Here is a 20,274-nt window from a genome sequence, read left to right as displayed (position 1 = left end):
GGGTTGTTCATGCTCCTTAGGTAGAATGCCACTTCCCCCACAACCAAACTGAACTCCTTAGCAGCTGCCTGGCATCTAGCACAGGTTTTTGTTCACTTCTCTTTGCCACAGGGGGGAAAAAAAAAATAAAAATCTGAGACCTACTTGTTGCCTTCCCAGAACGGCTCAGCATGCCAAAAATAAACTCACTGGGAAGCGGTGGGTGGGGAGTGGGAAGACAAGATCCAGGGAGTGAGGATTTAGTCTCTGTGTGTGCCCTTCAGACCCTATTACAGACTCTCAGTCCCCAAAAACTTCTCAGCAACTGACCTCTCATCTCAGAAGTTGAACCAGCATCTTTTAAGAAACAGGTAACTTCTTTCTTTCTAATTCCCATTATTTCTTGGCATCTATTCTGACTTTTCCAACATGGGGGAGAGTTTTGAGATATGAACAGTACGCACATATGCTAACTTTTTTTTTCACTTTCCAGATCCCACAGAGCAGGTTCAGTATAGCTGAAATAAAGAGGTCTTTGGAAGGCTAAGATTCAGAACTGGTTATTATTAGTAACTCTGGTAGTTGCAGTAACTAGTACTATCAACTGCACAAATGTAATATTTTTTCATTATTGGTTGATGAACAAGAAATCTATATAGTTAAAATTACTAGTTACTATCAGGGAAAAGTACCTAGCTACATTTACTAGCAAAATAAACAGTATGATAACTAGTTGCTAGTTCTAGTATCTTAGACAGTAAAATAACTGGCTGTAACCGTTAGTTGGCTGGTTACTAGTAAGTCAGATAGCAAAGAACTAGCAATTATTAGCATGCGTTCAGTTTGTTAGTGCATCTCAAAAAAATGTAGTGCGTGTTAAATAAATTTAATGACACTAACCTACAATTATCATGCTTCAATTAGCTTATATTAAAAAGTTAGATTTTTTTCATTAAAACAAACACATTAGAAGATGACCAAAAAGTTTCTGCCCAGTGCACATTCCTACTAACTAGGTTTTTAGCTACTCTAATCTGTTTCAATATGGCTCTGTCCTGGAAACACTTTTTAACAGCAATTCTGAGAGAAAAAAAAACACACAGGAGATAAGCTCTGCATTGGACATTCAGTTCGGTTCTACAGGTTGGACTGAGGTTTACGAACAGCTTTCAAAAGAGAACAATGTGTCTTATGTCACCAGTGTTAGAGCAAACAGCAGAAGAATCACAGAAATGATCTAAAAATTATATTTGATACACAAGTAGTTACAAAAGTAACTTTAGTAGCTATCTACCTACATAACTGGGTAGTTCCTTATGTCCAGGGCAGCTCTGTGGCATGTTTGATTAGCATACGCTTGATCTGAATTGTATGAAAACATTTTGCTGGTAGTGTGATTTTAAGTGACCTTGTTAAAGGTCATAGGGAGAGAGATGGTGGGAGCAATGTGATCAGAAGAATCCCAGTCTTTAGGCATGATAGTTCTTACTCACTGCTGGGAATAATGGAATTGGGTCAGATTTGCAGGTGTCATTTCTCTGCAGGCTACTAGCAATACTGCATAGGCCACAGTTATGCTCAGCTGCTCTGAAAGCCAGAAAAATGTTGGCAACTGTGACCAAAATGGAGTAGTGTCTAATTATAGCTATCTATCTCCTTTTTAAAAGTGCAGCTCTGAATGCCATTGACCCTGTCTGTCTGAGTAGCAGAATCTCCATGTCCCCTCTGTCATTCTAGGGTGGGGATGGAATCCAGAACTAGAAAGGAAAAAAGGGGAAGAGTATGTGGGACATTTCTAGCCTAGAAGCAAAACAGCAAAGAATATGATTTGACAAAATCTGCCATCATGATTTTCATGTAACTATTGTGAAAAGATCATACTGTATGTGGCCACCTCTAATCTTGATCAAAGGGAGGGAAGGGGCTGATTCCAGGACTGGTGCAAGAGTATTGGGCCCACTAAGCAAACCTTCAGTTTTATCTCCTTAGGCCTAGTCTGCTCCCCCCCTTTCCCAGACATCATGCTTTAAACTTTGGGGAAGGGGGGAGTTGAGGGGGGCTGCTTTGCTTTGACTTGCTACCCTAGGTAACCACCTACTCTTGCCTAATGGCTGGGCCAACTCTGCATTTGCCCCACTTAAGAGGTTTTATTAGATGTTAAAATGAACCCTTGATGGAGTAAGCTACAAAAAAAGAACTTCACACACTAGGCTGGTGGTCCTCATAATTTCCATTTATTGCTGAGGTACAAGAACAGTGCAGGTATTTTTCAACAAAAAGAAAACAGTCTGTGTAGATTCATTGCTTCTTATTCAATAGTGATCTCCTAGTTTTAAGGTTCTGGCATCTTGTTGAGGGTTCTGAATTAAACCTTCAAGGCCTCAGGGGAAATCCTTTTTCATAGGACAGACAAGACTTCTTTTTAAATGCCCATCCCACATGCATAGAACCAAAAGTGGACTTCTGCTTTGCCATGACTTTAGGGCTGCTTCCCTCATCACGCATGGCGGTACCCAGATGTTTTCTACTTACAGTTTTGACATGAGGGTGCTGCTGGAAGGATGAAGCAAATACAGAACTCAAGCAACCAGCCAAAAAAACCCAATGGGTGCCGGTTAACTGAGACTACTGTTATTGAAAAATAAAGGTAGATAAAGACCATATTGCTATCTAGTCTGCCTATCCATGCCATCTACTATCCCTTCCTCTTCCTCAGAGATCTAATGCAGTGTTTTTCAACCTTTTTACACCTATGGACCAGCAGAAATAAAAGAATTATTCTGTGGACCGGCATCGGTCCGTGGGCCAGACCCTGCCCATCTCTACCCAATCTCCACCCCAGACCCTGTCCCCATAGTCCTAATTGTAACACTATTTTTTCCATTCATTTTTCACAGATGCACAATATAATCTTATTAACAACACATAATGGTTAACCACAAAATTAAACTACACAAAGCACACTGACAGCAGATGTAAATTCTCATAATTGACATAATTCACTTACTAAATTCAAAAATAAAATCATTCCCCCCTACCTTTGTTGTCTCCCTCCCTCCATGCTATGCCTTACCTTTTTGGCCTGCTCCCACCTGGCCATTTTATGGTGCCCCCGGTATTATCTTAAGGCCAGCTCCCTCTTCCTCACTGATGCAGTGCACAAAGCTGCAACGTCAGAGACGCTTCCGGTTCAGGCACAGGACGCATGTAGGAGCCACTGCCCATGGCTTTGTGCACTGAATCAGTGAGGAAGAGGGAGCTGGCTCGAAGATAACGCTGCATCGATCGCACCGTGGACCGGCGGTTGAAGAACACTGTTTTAGGCCTGATGCACGTGCTGGCCTTGTGGACTGGCAGGAAATTTCTACAGACCGGTAGATGAAGAACAGTGATCTAATGTACTTGTTCCAAACTTTCTTGAATTCAGATACATTTTCATCTCCACCACCTTCAGCAAACAGAGGGTGCTCCTGGATTTGCGACTATCTTTCCAATTGCTTACACATCTTTGTATCTGGGGAACTCTCTAGGATCTGACCTAGACTGAACCAAGTACAGCCTATCAGACTGTTTCCATGAGTTAGGGCAATGGATTTGATTAGATTAAGACAAAGGGAGGTCACTCTTAAATTTAAAACAGGAGTGCTAGACCACCTTTTTGATTAGAGGGGCAAAACAAACCAATCTCTAGCTCCATTCCCTGCTCCCTGGTTACCACAGTGGCTCACCCCATTCCACTTGCCTGTGATTGATTAGAGACATAGCAGAGGGAGAGAGTGGGTTCCTAAAGCATGCATGATCACATCCTGACCAGAAAGTAGTTTTTCATATTTTGGACCCCCCTCCCCCTCCCTTTTACACTATGACTGCTGTTCATATTTATATAGCACAAAAAATCATGCACAGCTCTGTAGAGATACATACATAGAAGAAAGAGTACTTACTCTGTGGAGCTTACAATTTGATCATGGGAGAGCATCAAGACAAAAAAGGTTTCAGAAATATGATTGCTATAGAATGCCATGAACAGGGAAGACCAATTTTAGGATTTAAACATTGGCTTAAAAGGAAGAATTTTAGTGAGAAACTGAGCAAAATGTCTGCCTACTAAACGTTAGTCTCCTGGTTGGTCTGACCAGTCTCTTAATCATTGTGATCTAGTTTGACCTTCTTTGGGGTATACGTGGAATATAAGAACTACTGCTATGCTAAGCCTTCTAAAAATCTATACAACAGGTGGTGAAATTAAGGGTATAGTTATAGTTAATAATCTGCAGTAAAATAATGCAGGTACCACAGGTTAGTGGTTCCAATGGTACAAATGAATTTGCATTATTGCAGCCAGGAACACAGGGCTCGCTATCTCTTTAAGGGGCCAGTAGTGGGATAAAGTTAACCTATTCCCTGATCCCCTCCCCGATTTCCAACATAGCCTCATCAAATACAAAATCCCTACCTAAAAGATAGCCCTTCTGCCCCTGATCCCCCACCACCATCAAATATGAACCCCTTACCCTCCCAAAAGCCCTCTTTCCCCCTACCCCTCCAATCCTCCTCACCATCAAATACTGAGCCCTCTTTACCCAACAGCCTCCCAACAATCAATCTTCCCCCTCCCACCTTCTGGAGGTTCCATGAAGGCTAGTGGCTGAGCAGAAGTGATTCCTAGTTGCTCCTGCCCCATCAGTTGGCATCCTCAAAATGGGACCTCCCCAGCTTTAGTGGTAGGTTTGTAATAGTACCAAATAAGTTTAACTCCAAGTGGTAGTATGCAGGTTGTATTATGTAATTTGCACAATGAGATGTTTTGCTGCATTTTCAGGCTTTGCATATCATTATTATCTTACTTTTGTTAAGCTGCCAAAACATACATTAACAGAAAATAAAACACCCTTTTGCTATTTAACACATACACATATGCGCTTTAGTAACTACCTAAGCAGGAGAAATTAACATTTCTTTAATCATTTGAATTATTCTACCAGCTGAAGCAGAACACTATAGACTAACAGAATTTAGTCAAATTTACAGCAATGAACCTTTTCTAATCTTATAAAAGGTATTAGGCTGAGCAGTAAGATTTAAAGCAGTCTCAAAAAGTATATTTATAAACCACTGAACTTTTAGGTAAAACTGCAAGAATCAGATCTCTATTCCTTTGCTGGGGTCATTTACTAATGGTTAGTGTGCTAATGCTATTATTGCACTCTGCACACTTATTCAATGGACTCCCATGGCACTAACTATATCAGTAGCTGACCTCCTATATCAGAAAAACAGGAAGTGCACTAGTTGTTGGGGTTGAGTTCACAGTATCCAACTTTTGAAAATGATTGGGGATGCTGAATTCATAACTTACAACAAATTTCTCCTCACCCAGAAAAGGAAAAACAAAATACATCTGGTAGTGAATGACCAGCTGGTATCTAAATGTCAAAAGCAGGACAGGTAATGTGGACAAATCAAAAACTAGGGTCCTGCCACTCTCTTCTCTCCCTCATAGCTTGTCAGCATCATACTCTCTCCTTCCTTCTATTTAGTCCCTTCATAGCACTTTTCTCCAATCAGTCCTCTTCCTTCAGCCCATCATCTACACCAAAACTTTTCCCTCAATATTTTTCATTTTCCCCCTCTCTCTTTTCCTTCCTTATTCCTCCTTGTCCTCTTTCCATCACCGTACTCTCACTGCACATTTTGTTCTCCTTCTGCACAAGCATAATTTGATGTTTTTGTCTTAAGGGATAGAGAGTTTAATAGGTCTCTTCCTGCTCCTCCCTAAATCTTTTTAGCTTTTTTCTGGTTTTTATTTCCCTTGATCCTGCCTATATTCTCCAGCAAGCTCCCTAACTAGTTGCTATTCAATGTAGTTCCAGCAGCCCAGAGCATAGGAGCCTTCACTCATATTAAGTCTCATAAGAACATAAGAATTGCCGCTGCTGGGTCAGACCAGTGGTCCATCCTGCCCAGCAGTCTGTTCACACGGTGGCCCTCAGGTCAAAGACCAGTGCTCTAAATGAGTCCAGCCTCACCTGTGTATGTTCCAGTTTAGCAGGAACCCCTGGAGGGTGTTTTCCCCTATAATAGACTATGGAAGAGCATTCCAGTTGTCCACCACTCTCTGAGTGAAGAAGAACTTCCTTACGTTTGTATGGAATCTACCCCCTTTCAGCTTTAGAGAGTGCCCTCTCGTTCTTCCTACCTTGGAGAGGGTGAACAATCTGTTTTTATCTACTAAGTCTATTCCCTTCAGTATCTTGAAAGTTTTGATCATGTCCCCTCAGTCTCCTCTTTTCAAGGGAGAAGAGGCCCAGTTTCTCCAATCTCTCATTGTACGGCAGCTCCTCCAGCCCCTTAACCATTTTAGTCACTTTTCTCTGGACCCTTTCGAATAGTATCATGTCCTTCTTCAAGTACAGCAACCAGTGCTGGTGAGGGTGCACCATGGCCCGGTACAGCGGCATGATAACCTTCTCCAATCTGTTTGTGATCCCCTTCTTTATCATTCCTAGCATTCTGTTTGCCCTTTTCACCGCCACCGTGCATTGCGCAGATGGCTTCATAGACTGTCGATCAGAACTCCTAAGTCTCTTTCCTGGGAGGTCTTTCCAAGTTCCCCCCCCACCCCCGGACATCCTGTATTCATGCATGAGATTTTTGTTACCGGCATGCATCACTTTACACTTATCCACATTGAACCTCATTTGCCATGTCGATGCCCATTTCTCGAGCTTGGTTATGTCATGTTGCAGATCTTCTCAATCCCCTCGTGTCCTCACTACTCGGAATAACTTCGTATTGTCCACAAATTTAATCCAGTGGCCAAAGAATAAGCATCCAGCTCAGGGAACAGAGTTCGGATCTAGGAGATGGCTACAGAGTTTTCCCAAGAATAAAAAGGGGAGCAAGATCAGCAATTAAACAGGAGGAACGCCTGAAAGCCAAACCACGAAACCCACAGAGTTTGTGAGACATGTCCCTCCTGCCACCTCTTCCTGCTGCTGTGCTATTTATTTAGGTTCACATAGCCCAGGGTCCCCATCATTTCTACCTTCTGTGGTATATAATGGAGGAATAATTATAATCCCTGACCATAGCCCCTCTCAATATAAAAGCTGCCAAGAGAAAGTAAGTTTTAAAAGGGAGATTTTCAATTCATGGCATTTCATGCTTCTACAACCTCCTCCCCCTTTCCCCATCCTTCTAATGAAATAGCATATTTACCCCAGTGACTGCAAGGTTGGAGCAAAAAAGCAGATACCAACAGCTACCCAAACTTCATCCAGCTCAATTAGCAATATTATACACTCCCATCCAGTGATTCGTGGGCTCGTTCAGTTGTGGGGAACAGCTGATATATTCAAACCATGCACCCAAAAGTCTAAAAATTATCTTTTCATTGCTTGTTCTTAATTTTTTCTTCCTAGTGTCGCCTCTTCTGCCACTTCCATCCTATTCATCTTTTCTTTTTTCTACCGGCGCCTCTTCATAACTCACTACACACTCTGCAGCTCCTCACAGTGGCACTGAAGGCAGGCAAGGCACCCATAAAAAAAGAAAAGAGAGAGGAAGATGCAGATCATGAGTGGGGGAGGGGAGGGGTGCGTTAAATAAAAAATATTTTAAAGTGTTAACATGTTAATCGCATTAATTGTACAGCTCTAATTTTTTTATTACTGTAATCTGCCTATATATGAAGTTGTTAGGTGGATAAGCAAATGTGATGATCTCTGGGAAAAGATGGCTACAGTCACTAGAAGCAAAAGAATGTGGTTTTAATTAGAGAATGACACGGGGACTGTTTACCGTGGTAAACCGCAGGTCACCGCAGTAAATCTGCATGAATGGAGACATTTGCAACTGGTTTACCGCAGGAATGGGGACAAGACCTTTCACCACCCCACGGGAATGGGGAGAAGACCTTTTACCACCCCTTAGGACAGTGGTCTCAAACTCAAACCATTTTCAGGGCCACATTTTGGATTTATAGGTACTTGGAGGGCCACAGAAAAAATAGTTAATGTCTTATTAAAGAAATAACATTTTTGCATGAGGTAAAACTTTTTATAGTTTATAAATCTTTCCTTTTGGCTAAGTCTTAATAATAATATTGTCATTTATAGCTAAAGAGACATATGATCAAGAAACTATTTTATTTTAGTTTTGTGATTAAGATAAACATACCAAGGGCCTCAAAATAGTACCTGGTGGGCCGCATGTGGCCCTAGGGCCGCAAGTTTGAGACCACTGCCTTAGGAGCAGTGAAAAGTCTTACTCCTGTGGTAAAAAAAATTGCACCCCTGTCAGACTCGGCATCTTCTCCCCAGCTACTCTTGCGCCTATTTTACCTTCAGGAGCCAGCCATGTTACACTGAAGACAGAAGGAACCTAAAACCAAAGCCTGAGACCAATGTGATTTGAAGAATAAAATTACCTGACAACAAAAAGAAAAAAAATAAATTTATTTTATATTTTGTGATTATTTCAGATTTGAAATATGTATCCTGCTAGAGCTGGTATTAGACATAGCTGGGGACCACAAAGTCCAGGCTGTGCTTCTTTAGCTTCCAGCTGGCTTAGGGCTTTCTCTCTGACCAGGGGGCAATTGCCCTAGTTGCACTCCCCTAACATTATTCCTGCCATGTGTGACTAAAGTATTCTGTTAGCTTGATTTTTCTATGTAGCATTCTGTAGTAATTTGGTTTGTTCGGTTTTCACAATAGTGAAGGGGATATTTGTGAAAGGGAGGGCAGATGGGTTTTGTTGAACCTTGCTCTGTTTTGTGTTTATAAAATGACAATTTTCAGAGGAGAAGCTTCCGCCCACACACACGCGACTGCAGGGTGACACAGGCAGGCTTTGACGGCATCAGTTTCTTTTCTAAAGCGCCGCGAAGGTAAGGGGGAGGGAGATAGATTTGGCTGGAGGGAAGGGGCCACGCACACAATCATTGACCGTGTGCCTTCTCTCCTTTAAGTTTCTTTATGCCGCAAAGGTGAGGGGGAGGGAGGGAGATTCTCGGGCCACTGAAGGGCGGTGAGGTGGCGAGAGGGAAATAAGGATGCTGCGGGGACGGGGTGTTGAAGGGGATGGCGGGTTCGGGGATGGGGCGGTGAAGGGGACGAGTCAGTGAAGGGGATGGTGATCCGGTGATGAGGCAGTGACAGGGACAGATTTTTTCCCCGTGTCATTCTCTAGTTTTAATGAATTCTGTTAGAGCAATTTGTAATACAACAATCTAAATGCCATCCTTTTATGTGAGAAATTTAAAAAATTACAGAAGTTCAAACATGTAACTTTTACAGACTGCTTATGGACCCATGACATGAAAATGACCACTCTCAAAATTTGATCTACTACTTTCCCTCACAAATGTGAATGAATAAATAGGAGACAATTCTATAATAACAGAAACAGGTGTTATACTGTATCTAGAAATGGAGATCTGAGGGAGGGAATCCTGGGATCATTTTTCTCCATTCTTCTGCCTCTTCTCTACTAGGACCTCTGAGACCTACTTAAGATGTCCAAGCCCCTGCTCATCCATGGAATGCATCAGGACTTGAGCTGTCCCATCTGTATGGAGCTTTTCAACTCTCCTGTGACCTGCGAATGTGGTCATACTTTCTGTCAGAAGTGCCTTGTAGGGGTGCCCCGAGAGGATGATACCAATTCTGTGGCCTGCCCTACCTGCCATGCAATGACCCGACCTGAGTCCCTTAATATCAACCGGCAGCTACAACATCTCGTAGAAAGCTTTCAGCAGGTGCCTAGGGACCACTGTGAGGAGCACTTGGACCCGCTCAGTGTCTTCTGTGAAAAGGACCAGCAGCTGATCTGTGGAGTCTGTGCATCCCTTGGGAAGCACAAAGGTCACAGCATCATCAAGGCAGTTGAGGCTCACCAGAATATGAAGGTAAGATGAATATATTGGAATTTGTGCTGTAGGGAACTTGGCATTCAGAATTCAAAATCCAAGTGAAATAGCAGAGATGTGTGTATGTATGGTTTTTCTTGTACAGCAAAAGGTAGTGTAGCTCATGTGCATGGCAGCACCTGTCAAGGCCTAAGCATGGGCTCAGATCCAAGATCAAGGGAGAATGAAAGAGAGAGAGAGGCAGCCAAGTAGAACACAGAATTTAACCCAGAAATAAATCAGGACGCAGTGCAAATAGCATTTACTGAATATATTGAAAGATTAGATTTTTTTTTTTTTTTTTAAATTTATTCAATTTTTCTATACCGTTCTCCCAGGGGAGTTCAGAATGGTTTACATTAATTTATTCAGGTACTCAAGCATTTTTCCCTGTCTGTCCCGGCGGGCTCACAATCTACCTAATGTACCTGGGGCAAAGGGGGAATTAAGTGACTTGCCCAAGGTCACAAGGAGCAGCGTGGGTTTGAATCCACAACCCCAGGGTGCTGTAGCTTTAACCACTGTGCCACACACTCCTTGTTTCTGTTAATTTACACAGGAGCCCATACATTAGGTGATCAATCCATGTTCACGAACTACTAGTAGATAAGATAAGTAGATAAGTAGTCGCCTCCGCCGGGGCAGACCAGAGGTCCATCTAGCCCGGCGGTCCGCTCACACGGTGGCCCATCAGGCATATTGCCTGATCTGCGGTCCTTGACTAATTTTATGCCTACTTCAACACTTATCTCTAAACTTTCCACTGCTCTTATCTGTACCCCTCAATCCCTTTGTCTTCCAGGAACCTATCCAGGTCATCCTTGAAACCCTGTACTGTGCTATTTCTTATTACGGCCTCCGGAAGGGTGTTCCATGTGTCCACCACCCTCTGTGTGAAGAAGAATTTCCTTGCGTTTGTTTTAAACCTGTCCCCCTTCAATTTCATCGAGTGACCCCTTGTTCTTGTGGTTTCTTTCAAATTGAAAAATCTGTCCTTGTCAACCTTTTCGATGCCCCTCAGGATCTTGAAGGTCTCTATCATATCTCCTCTGAGTCTCCGCTTTTCCAGGGAGAACAACCCCAGCTTCTTCAGTCTGTCAGTGTATGTAAGGTTTTCCATACCCTTAATCAGTTTAGTTGCTCTTCTCTGGACTCCCTCAAGCATTGCCATGTCCTTTTTGAGGTACGGTGACCAGTACTGTACACAGTATTCCAGGTGCGGGCGCACCATAGCCCGGTACAGTGGCAGGATGACTTCCTTCGTTCTGGTTGAGATACCCTTCTTAATGATACCTAACATTTGATTTGCTTTCCTCGAGGCTGTGGCGCATTGTGCCGACGCCTTCAGTGTCGTGTCTACCATCACTCCCAGGTCTCTTTCAAGGTTACTGACCCCTAGCATTGATCCCCCCATTTTGTAAGTGAACATCGGGTTCCTTCTCCCTATATGCATGACCTTGCATTTCCCTACATTGAAGCTCATTTGCCACTTTTTCGCCCATTCTTCCAATGTCGTAAGATCCCTTTGGAGATTCTCGCAGTCTACCGTGGTTTCAACCTTGCTGAATAGTTTGGTGTCATCTGCGAATTTGATGACCTCGCATTTTGTTCCCGCCTCCAGGTCGTCAATGAATATGTTAAACAGGAGCGGTCCCAGCACTGACCCTTGAGGAACCCCGCTCGTGACCCCTTGCCAGTCCGAGTAGTGGCCCTTTACACCAACCCTCTGCTTCCTGTCTGCCAGCCAGTTTTTGATCCATCGGTGGACCTCCCCTCGCACCCCGTGATTCCATAGCTTCTTGAGCAACCGCTCATGTGGTACCTTATCGAAGGCTTTTTGGAAGTCTAGGTAGATTATGTCTATGGGTTCACCTTTGTCCACCTGGTTATTTACCCCCTCAAAGAAGTACAATAAGTTTGTGAGGCACGACCTACCCTTGCAGAACCCATGCTGGCTCGACCTTAGCTGTCCATTTTTTTCGATATGGTCACAGATGCTGTCCTTGATCAGCGCCTCCATCATCTTTCCCGGGACCGATGTGAGGCTTACCGGCCTATAGTTTCCCGGGTCGCCCCTTGAACCCTTCTTGAAGATGGGCGTGACATTTGCTATTTTCCAGTCCTCCGGGATCTCTCCAGTTTTTAGGGATAGGTTGCATATTTGCTGAAGTGTCTCTGCTATTTCATTCCTTAATTCCTTGAGCACCCTTGGGTGAATGCTGCCTAGACCTGGCGACTTGTCGCTCTTTAGCTTGTCTATCTGCCTGAGGACCTCCTCCTGGCTCACCTCTAATTGGACCAACTTGCTATCTTGATCTCCATTTTCTATTTCCTCTGGTTCCGGAATGTTGGATGTGTCCTCTCTCGTGAAGACCGACGTAAAGAAGTCGTTTAACTTGTCCACTATTTCTTTTTCCTCCCTCAATACTCCCTTTCTATCCCCATCATCCAAGGGCCCCACTTCCTCCCTCGCTGGTTGCTTTCCCTTTACGTACCTGAAGAATGATTTGAAATTTTTTGCCTCTCCCGCTAGTCTCTCTTCATATTCCCTCTTTGCTCTCCTAACCACTCGGTGGCACTCCTTTTGGCTTTCCTTGTGTACCTTTTGGTTGGCCTGCGTTTGGTCCTGTTTCCATTTTTTGTACGATGCTTTCTTGTCACTGATCGCTTTTTTTACCGCAGCCGTTATCCATGCTGGGTTCTTAATTCGATTTTTCTTGCACTCTTTTCTGAACCTGGGGACGTACAGGTTCTGTGCTTCGTGCACCGTACATTTGAGCAGGGACCAGGCTCTTTCTACGGACTCTATCTCCTTTGTGCTGCCGTTGAGTTTCTTCCCCACCATTTTCCTCATTGCATTATAATTCCCTTTTCTGAAGTTGAGCGCTGTCGTTGTGGTTCTTTTCACCCTGGTTGATCCCAGTTCTAGTCTGCACTGGATCATATTGTGATCGCTGTTCCCCAGTGGGTCTATTACTGCTACTTCCTTTGCAGGTCCCCCCAGTCCACCGAAGATTAGATCAAGAGTGGCTACTCCTCGTGTAGGTTCCGTGACCAGCTGTTCCAGGAAGCAGTCCCTCGTGGCTTCCAGGAATTTGGTCTCTCTCTCGCAACTTGAGTGCCCGATACTCCAGTCTATCCCAGGGTAGTTGAAGTCCCCCATCACCACCACACTTCCATTTTTGCATACCTGCCGCAGTTCCGTCTCCAGGTCCCGGTCGATTTTTTTTAGTAGAAGGATGTCAATCACATCTTTCAGTTCCTCCTCCTTCACCTCTGGTGGAATGCACTGTCAGGGAAAGAGGCGGCTGTTTCCCAGAGGAAATATAGGAAGAGGAAATTGCCATACGGATCCGTCTGACAGTGGTTGCCTTGGAGGCTAGCCTGCCCTGTCTTGAGTATAAAAAGATGATTAGAAAGCCTGGAGTCATTAGTCCTCTTCAGGTAGATGAGCAGGGCCCTGTGCACATCCAACTTGCACAGAAATTTACCTTATTTGGCTGAACCTGTAGGCTGAAAGGCGGGTAGAGGAAGCTCCTGATTAATATGGAAGGCAGAAACCATCTTCGGAAAGAAGATACTGTACTCAGCAAAACACCAAACTCCCTGAAACAGAGAAATAGTTCCATGCAATTCTGAGATCCTTCTTGCCAAGACTATAGCAATCAAAAACACAGTCTTGACCCAGGGTAGCCTCTGAAAGAGATTTGTAAGGAGCACAGGCCAGGCCCTTCAAGACCACACTGAGGTCCCAAAATGAAAATGATCTGCGCAACAGGGGTCTCAGCCCCAGAGCTCCCCTCAAAAAACCAAGCGATGTCCAGGTGAGAAGCCAGAGACCAAAGGCAACTCCAAGCCCAAAAACACAAGATACCAGCTATCTGCACTTTCAGGGACAAAATGTAAGTTCCTTTTTGAGGCAGGCTTGCAGGAAGGCAAGGATCACCAGAATGGGAGTACTCTCTGGTTCCACTTGCTCCTTGGCACACCATAACTGGAAGGTCTTCCAGGTCTTAGCATAAGTTGCAACCATCATGGCATCTTGGCCCTAAGGAGTTGTAACCACAACCTTCAAATAACCCTTCCGAATCAAGGCCGCATGCTCAAGAGCCATGCCATAAGACTAAAGTGGTCCAACTTCTCCATCGGAACCGTGTCTTGACTGAGAAGACCCAGATGAACAGGCAACTTCAGGGGTCTGCCTCTCTATAGATGCACCAGGTCGGTATACCAAGGTCTTCGGGACTAGTCTGGTGCCACCAAGATCACCAAACCCTGTTGGATGATCAAACCCACCATGGCCCAATGATGAAACACAGAGAAGCAGATCTGTGGACCAAGGTTGGACCAGGGCATCTAGTCCTACACTTCCCCACTCTACTCTGCAACTGTAGAAGAAGGCTGCTTTTGCATTCCTGGCCATGTACAGTTTGTCCCAAGTCTGGACTATGAGGGAAAACATCTTTTGAGAGAGAGACCGGGAGTGCTGGCTGAGAAAGTCAGCTTGAACATTCTCTATTCCTGCCACGTAGGCTGCTGAGAGGGCCTGCAAATGAAGTTCTGCCCATTGGAATAGCATCTGAGCCTTCTGGTGCCCCGCTGTACACTTACATAAGCCACTGTGGCAACGTTGTCCAAAATCACCCTGACTGCTTTCCCTGACAGGAAAGACTGCAACTGTAGAAAGGCCAATTGAATGGCTCTCAGTTCCAGATCACTGATGGACCACTTGCTTTCCGATGGGGACCACTTGCCCTGGAGAGGGCAATAGCAGCAGAGGGCCCCCCCCCCCAGCTGCTGAGGCCTGTGCAATAAGCTTTCCACATAAGATTCAGAAATTCTGGAGTAAATCTTTGGACAGGAAGCCCCAAGGATCTCTGCAGGACCTGACTGGCTTCTCATGATCACGACAGTGTCCGAGCACTTGTGTTTCATGTCTTTGCTATTCGAGGACTCCTAGAGAGATTCTTTTCTTATCACTTGGCCTCCCAGTCATTTCCCAGCCATAGAGGGCTTAGTGGAGGCTAAGCCCAAGGCTCCCGCCCCACCCTCACATGCAGCATGGCATGCAGCACATGTACTCTCCTTGGCCGACCATCCAGCGCAAAACTGGCATGATATAGGGCATAGAACAGCCTGAGGACTTCATCCCAGTCGATTTGGAGCCAAATAGAGGCATTTTGAGGCAGATGGAGGCTTTAGAATAAAAGATTGTTTAAAATTCAAGATGGCTACAGCCAGAAAAATCGCACCATAAACTGCCCATGGGGGCTTCCCTGAAAGTTAAAGAAAACTCAGGGAAAGAAGTTCTGGAGTTAGGGGACCCTATCTCTGGCCCCAGAAACCCTTAAATTTAACTTTTTCAGGACCCACTGATTTTCCCCATAGGGAATACTGGGCTGTACTCACAGTGCTACTTCTTGTGTCTGCCTGTGTCAGCTTTGCTTCAGTTTAACTGAAGTGGAGAGAACTTTCTGCCTCGAATTCTTGTAGAACAGTCCAGTTCTGGAAATCTTCAGTCTGCCAATCAGACTGGAACTAACTGAAGGCACAACCCCCCCCCCCCCCCAATCTTCACAGTGCGACGAGGGAACTGGCTCCCTGATACCCAAAGTGATTCACTCAGGGGCTCCACAGCCTGTGCTCAAGCCTCTAATAAATCAGCAGGTAAGCAGGCTCCCAGGGGAATAGACCCCGAGCCTTGAAGTAACCAAAGCAGGCTGACAAATCAGGTATACCTGGGGGTTGCCCTGTGAGCTGCAGTCTGCTCTCGTGGAGTTTGCTTTCTCTTCCAGCCATAGTAACCCCAAATATGGGGGGTCCTCTGGCAGCAAAAACCTCTTCCAGCCACAGTAACCCCAAATATGGGGTCCTCTGGCAGCAAAGCCTTCCGAAAACAGAGTAAAAAGACCCAAAAATAATAAAAACTGAAGAAAGCAGATCAGAACATCTTTTCTTGGTTCACTTGCAAAAGGAAAAACTGAAGAGGGAGCTATACTCCACTGGTGAAGGAGGAACTGATGAAAGATGTGATTAACACCTTTCTGCAAGTGAGCATGTATTGATCACCTAATATACAGACTCCTGTGTGTATCTAACAGATATTTGTGGTTTAAGGGGACAAAGCCAACATGATAACTAACCTGCTATATTTCTTGAAGGCATGAACAAACATTTATATAAAGATGAGGCAGTTGCCATCATTGACCTGCAGGGAGGATTCTTGATTGGCCTAGGTACCTAAGGCCACTCCCATAGGAGGCTGTCTTAGATGCCTGGGAGTTGGCATCCCTCCTGCCAATTGTACTGAAGAAAGGTACAAGGGGATGTCGGGGGAGGGGTATAGGGCAGGGTCTCTGTGAAGGGGGTGGGGAATCGGTATGAAGGAAAGGAGGGATGAATCAGATCTCCCTGTCAGTTCAGGTGATCCTGACAGGGGAATCCTCCATCAGCTGAGCTGGCAGGACTCCCAGAAACTGGTTCAGCTGATCATGATTCCCCTGTTGCAATCAGATAAGGTAGTTAGGTAAGTCTTTCTATTATTGAAAATGGCCAAAAAAGATAGACATCCTAAGGACCAAAACATCTACATAGGTCATTTTCAAAAATAAAAAACAGATGTCTGAAAATGGACATTTTCTGTACTGGATCTCTGGATGTTTTTTCCCAAAACATCCAAATTAGACTTAGACATCCTATCGAAAATGTTCCTCCATGGCTGTGTCTGAATTCAAGAATGTGTGGGACAGGCACATGGGATCTCTTAGGAAGGAGACAGTGGATGCTGCGAATGGGCAGACCATTTGGTCTTTATCTGTTTCTAAATAATTCCCTGGGGTGTTCAGTGTATGAGGGCTGATTGAAAAATAATGAGACTGCTTCTGTTTTTCTTTCCAAGAAGTAGACGTGGCAATGCTGTGCTGGTTCTTGTGAAGCTCATACATCAACATTTCTGAACCTCCAGTTGGACTGCCATAGTCTTAACTGTTGTGTCAAAGTGAGAGGAAGAACTTTGTATGTTTCGTCATGGCAGATGAGGGAGACTTGTCTGTAAGAGTGTCAGAGATGTGTAATTTAATTTTGTGTTAAACTTATAAAGAGTAGTAATGAAACTCTTGAAATATTACGGCAAGCATAAAGTGGTGAAACAACTAGCCATGCTGCAGTATTTTGGTTGTGGAAGCACTTCAAAGATGGCAACACATGAGTGACTGATGAAGTGCATTTTGGGCGGCCATGCCCCATGGTTACAGATGTCAACACTGCCAAAGCTATGGAGTTGTTGCAAAATGAAAGTATAACTTTATGCAAACTTTTGGCTTCACTTGGCATCTCATTTGAACTTGATCAACATATTGTGACAGAGGAACTGAAAATGCATCACATTTGCCCCAGGTGGGTACCCAGAAATCTCACAGAAGAGCAGATGCAACAATGAGTTCAAGTGCGCAGGAACACTGTTCATAGTGAAAACCATCACAGCCACAGCACTAAAAGTGATGTCGCATAACAGTCTACTGCAAATCTTTGAATCATTTTTGAAATGCTACAAAAAATTAATTGACTATGAAGGACACTACTTTGGAAAAGAAAAATGTTCAGATCCTGTGGCGTCATCTGATTCTGAATAAAATAACCAGTATCATTACTTTACAATCAGTCCTCATATATTTGGTGCATAAGTAGAGAGCCATCAGCTTTCTCAGTTGCTTTGTTACATTGACTGTCTTACTTTAGATCATCTTAGATCATTACACTTAGATCTTTATTTTTGTTTGAAAGTTTACAGTTCATGTCTGACCAATGAAATTTTATATTCCAAATATGTAATCTTAAGCTTGTTAGCATTAAAGGTCTTTCTCCAAACCATTGACCTTTCTTGTAGTTTTTTCCAAGTCCATTTTAATGTTTTATACTCCTCCCCATTTGTCTGCTGTATTGCAGATAGTCTTCCTTTGAATTGTTTCTGTCTTGTTGAAACCCTCCAGAGGTGAACATTCTTAACATGGTGGTGTCTCATAAGAGACTTGTACCGCTCTCTCTTTACTGGTGAGGCCTCCATCAGAGATCATGTCTCCCATTGTCTGGTGTCTGCTAATACTCTAATACTCCTTACTCTCTTGACCTGTATGTTTATGCACAGAAAGTGAAGGGGGAAAGGTTAGAGGCAGGCAGCTCTCACTATTTGAATAAGGGGTTTGTCTTTCTCTCTCTCCTATTCTCCTTTTGAATTCTCCCTTCAGAGACAACTCCCCCAGCAGCAGGTGCTCCTGCAGGAAGCTCGTGTCCGCAAGGAGAAGACTATTGCATTGCTTGATCAACAAATTGCAGAAGTTGAGGTGAGCCAGAATCAATTTTGTACTGTTCAATCCCTATCACACCTCAGTTTCAAGGTTGTAAATCTTTCTTCCCATATTCCTAGGACACAGTTTCAAAGTTCAAGAGCAATGTGAGGGAGCAGCTGAACACCATGCGGGCCTACTTGAATGTCATGGAGTCCTCACTGAATCAAGAAGCGGAACGAGCCCAAAGGGATGCCTCTGGTGCATTGCTGGAGGAACGCAAGTTAATGACACGCTACCTGGAGCAGCTGCGGCAGATGGAAACTGTCCTAAGTGAGGTGGAGAAAGAAGCACAGACAGAGTTCCTGCGGGTAAGCTATGGGGTGTGCACTGAAGGATCACCCCTAAAAAATTTTAATTTTTCTTGCTACTCAATATGATTCACATCTATTTTTATTTCTTTTCCTTTTGTCATTTCTTTTCTCTCCCTTTCGTGCTTCTTCTGTATTCTTTTCTCATCATATTCATTCATTTATTGTTTTTCTCCTGTCTCTCCATTATTTGTAATTTCTTTTCTTTCCATTCTTTCCTTCTTATCCAGTTTCTCTGATTAACCTTTTTGTTGCTCTCTGTGCTGCTAGCCGTGCTCGTGAAAGACATAATTATCTTATTTTTTCTTTCCCATAGAAATACTGTTTGATAGCAGCCAGGTAAGTCCAGTGTTTATGAAATAAAACACCACTTTTTACTCCCTGAGAACGTCTGATTTCTTCCCCTCAAAACTCAGATGATTGATTCTTGGTTTTAATTTAAAAAATAATATCCAGAGATTCATTACTTTCAAGAGCAGTAGTAACCCTATCATTTACAGCCTTACTTACTTCATATTTTTATGTATCCTTTCTTTTTGTTATAGTATAATTTTCTTCCATATGAAAAAAATATGTAACTTAAGACGATGCTCCATGCTTTTAAATAATCTTCTTCCTTGAGTAGTGTTCTTCAGCCGTCTGTGTTGTATTGCATGTTCCATTCTAATGCTTGCATGGGATATTAATACATATTTGATGGTCAGTTGTATTCATGTTACATAGTGTGGTATCTGCCCTGGGATTCAGATGATCACAGGAATAACAGTTTGCTCAAATTCATAATGGTAGACCTGCTAAATAGGAAGATCATTCAAGACATTGCAAACACTTTACATCTTCTTGGAACAATAACAAAAAAGGGATACATGTGATATACTTTGCTTCAAGGATATCCTTGATCTAATTCAAGCTGGATGTTATCCTCTATAGCAGGGGTATCAAAGTCCCTCCTCGAGGGCTGCAATCCAGTTAGGTTTTCAGGATTTCCCCAATGAATATGCATGAGATCTATTAGCATACAATGAAAGCAGTGCAAACAAATAGATCTCATGCATATTCATTGGGGAAATCCTGAAAACCTGACTGGATTGCGGCCCTCGAAGAGGGACTTTGACACCCCTGCTCTATTGCTTCAAGTTTATACATGCCATTGACTCTATACCCCCAGCCCCCTTTATGAAGCCAAACTGCCAAGCAGCGCAAGCTAAATGCTAAGCTGCACATAGGAATAAAATGGATGGCTCGGCATCAAGCTCCTTGGAAGCGCAGCTTGATAAACGGAGGGTATACTCCTTATCCTCCTTGACCTGTCTGCTGATTTTTGATACTGTTGACTTCAAAATTAATTTTTTTTCATCTTACTTTTTACAGCACTTTATGTCCTCCAGTAGATCTTTCACTTACATTCCACTAATGGTTGATGTGCCTCAGGGCTCTGTCCTAGACTCCTCCATTTTGGGTCTAAAAGGGATGATGGAGAGCCAACAAATATCTTCCTACATGGGGCCATACCAATAACGCTTCAAGGCATACTAATAATGCTTCAAGGCATTCATTCCTACCAGAATATCTGACCTTGGTCACACATGAAGAACACAGATAAACCCTATGCAAATACAGGACCACAAAGTAAAAGTCCTAATATACACAAATGAAACCCTAAATATGCCAGATGTTGCATGCAGTACAACACCAGAGAAATAGAAAGAAATGCATTTCTTCCTGAACA

At 43.6% G+C, this 20,274-nt stretch overlaps 1 protein-coding gene across 1 annotated transcript in view; it reads left to right on the top strand.

The window, feature by feature from the left end:
- Positions 1 to 212: 212 nt before the first annotated feature.
- Positions 213 to 20,274, top strand: part of TRIM72 (tripartite motif containing 72) — a 29,832-nt gene continuing 9,770 nt past the window's right edge. Inside the window, exons 1-5 of the mRNA XM_033946416.1 lie at positions 213 to 350; positions 9,479 to 9,892; positions 18,136 to 18,231; positions 18,315 to 18,545; positions 18,862 to 18,884. Coding sequence (XP_033802307.1) covers positions 9,500 to 9,892; positions 18,136 to 18,231; positions 18,315 to 18,545; positions 18,862 to 18,884 — 743 coding nt within the window. The 5' untranslated portion in view covers positions 213 to 350; positions 9,479 to 9,499. The remainder of the gene's footprint in view (positions 351 to 9,478; positions 9,893 to 18,135; positions 18,232 to 18,314; positions 18,546 to 18,861; positions 18,885 to 20,274) is intronic.

Source organism: Geotrypetes seraphini, chromosome 5, assembly GCF_902459505.1.
Source record: "Geotrypetes seraphini chromosome 5, aGeoSer1.1, whole genome shotgun sequence".
Lineage (NCBI taxonomy): Eukaryota > Metazoa > Chordata > Amphibia > Gymnophiona > Dermophiidae > Geotrypetes > Geotrypetes seraphini.
Note: the sequence above shows the minus strand (reverse complement) of the source record. Positions and strands in the feature narration are given on the sequence as shown.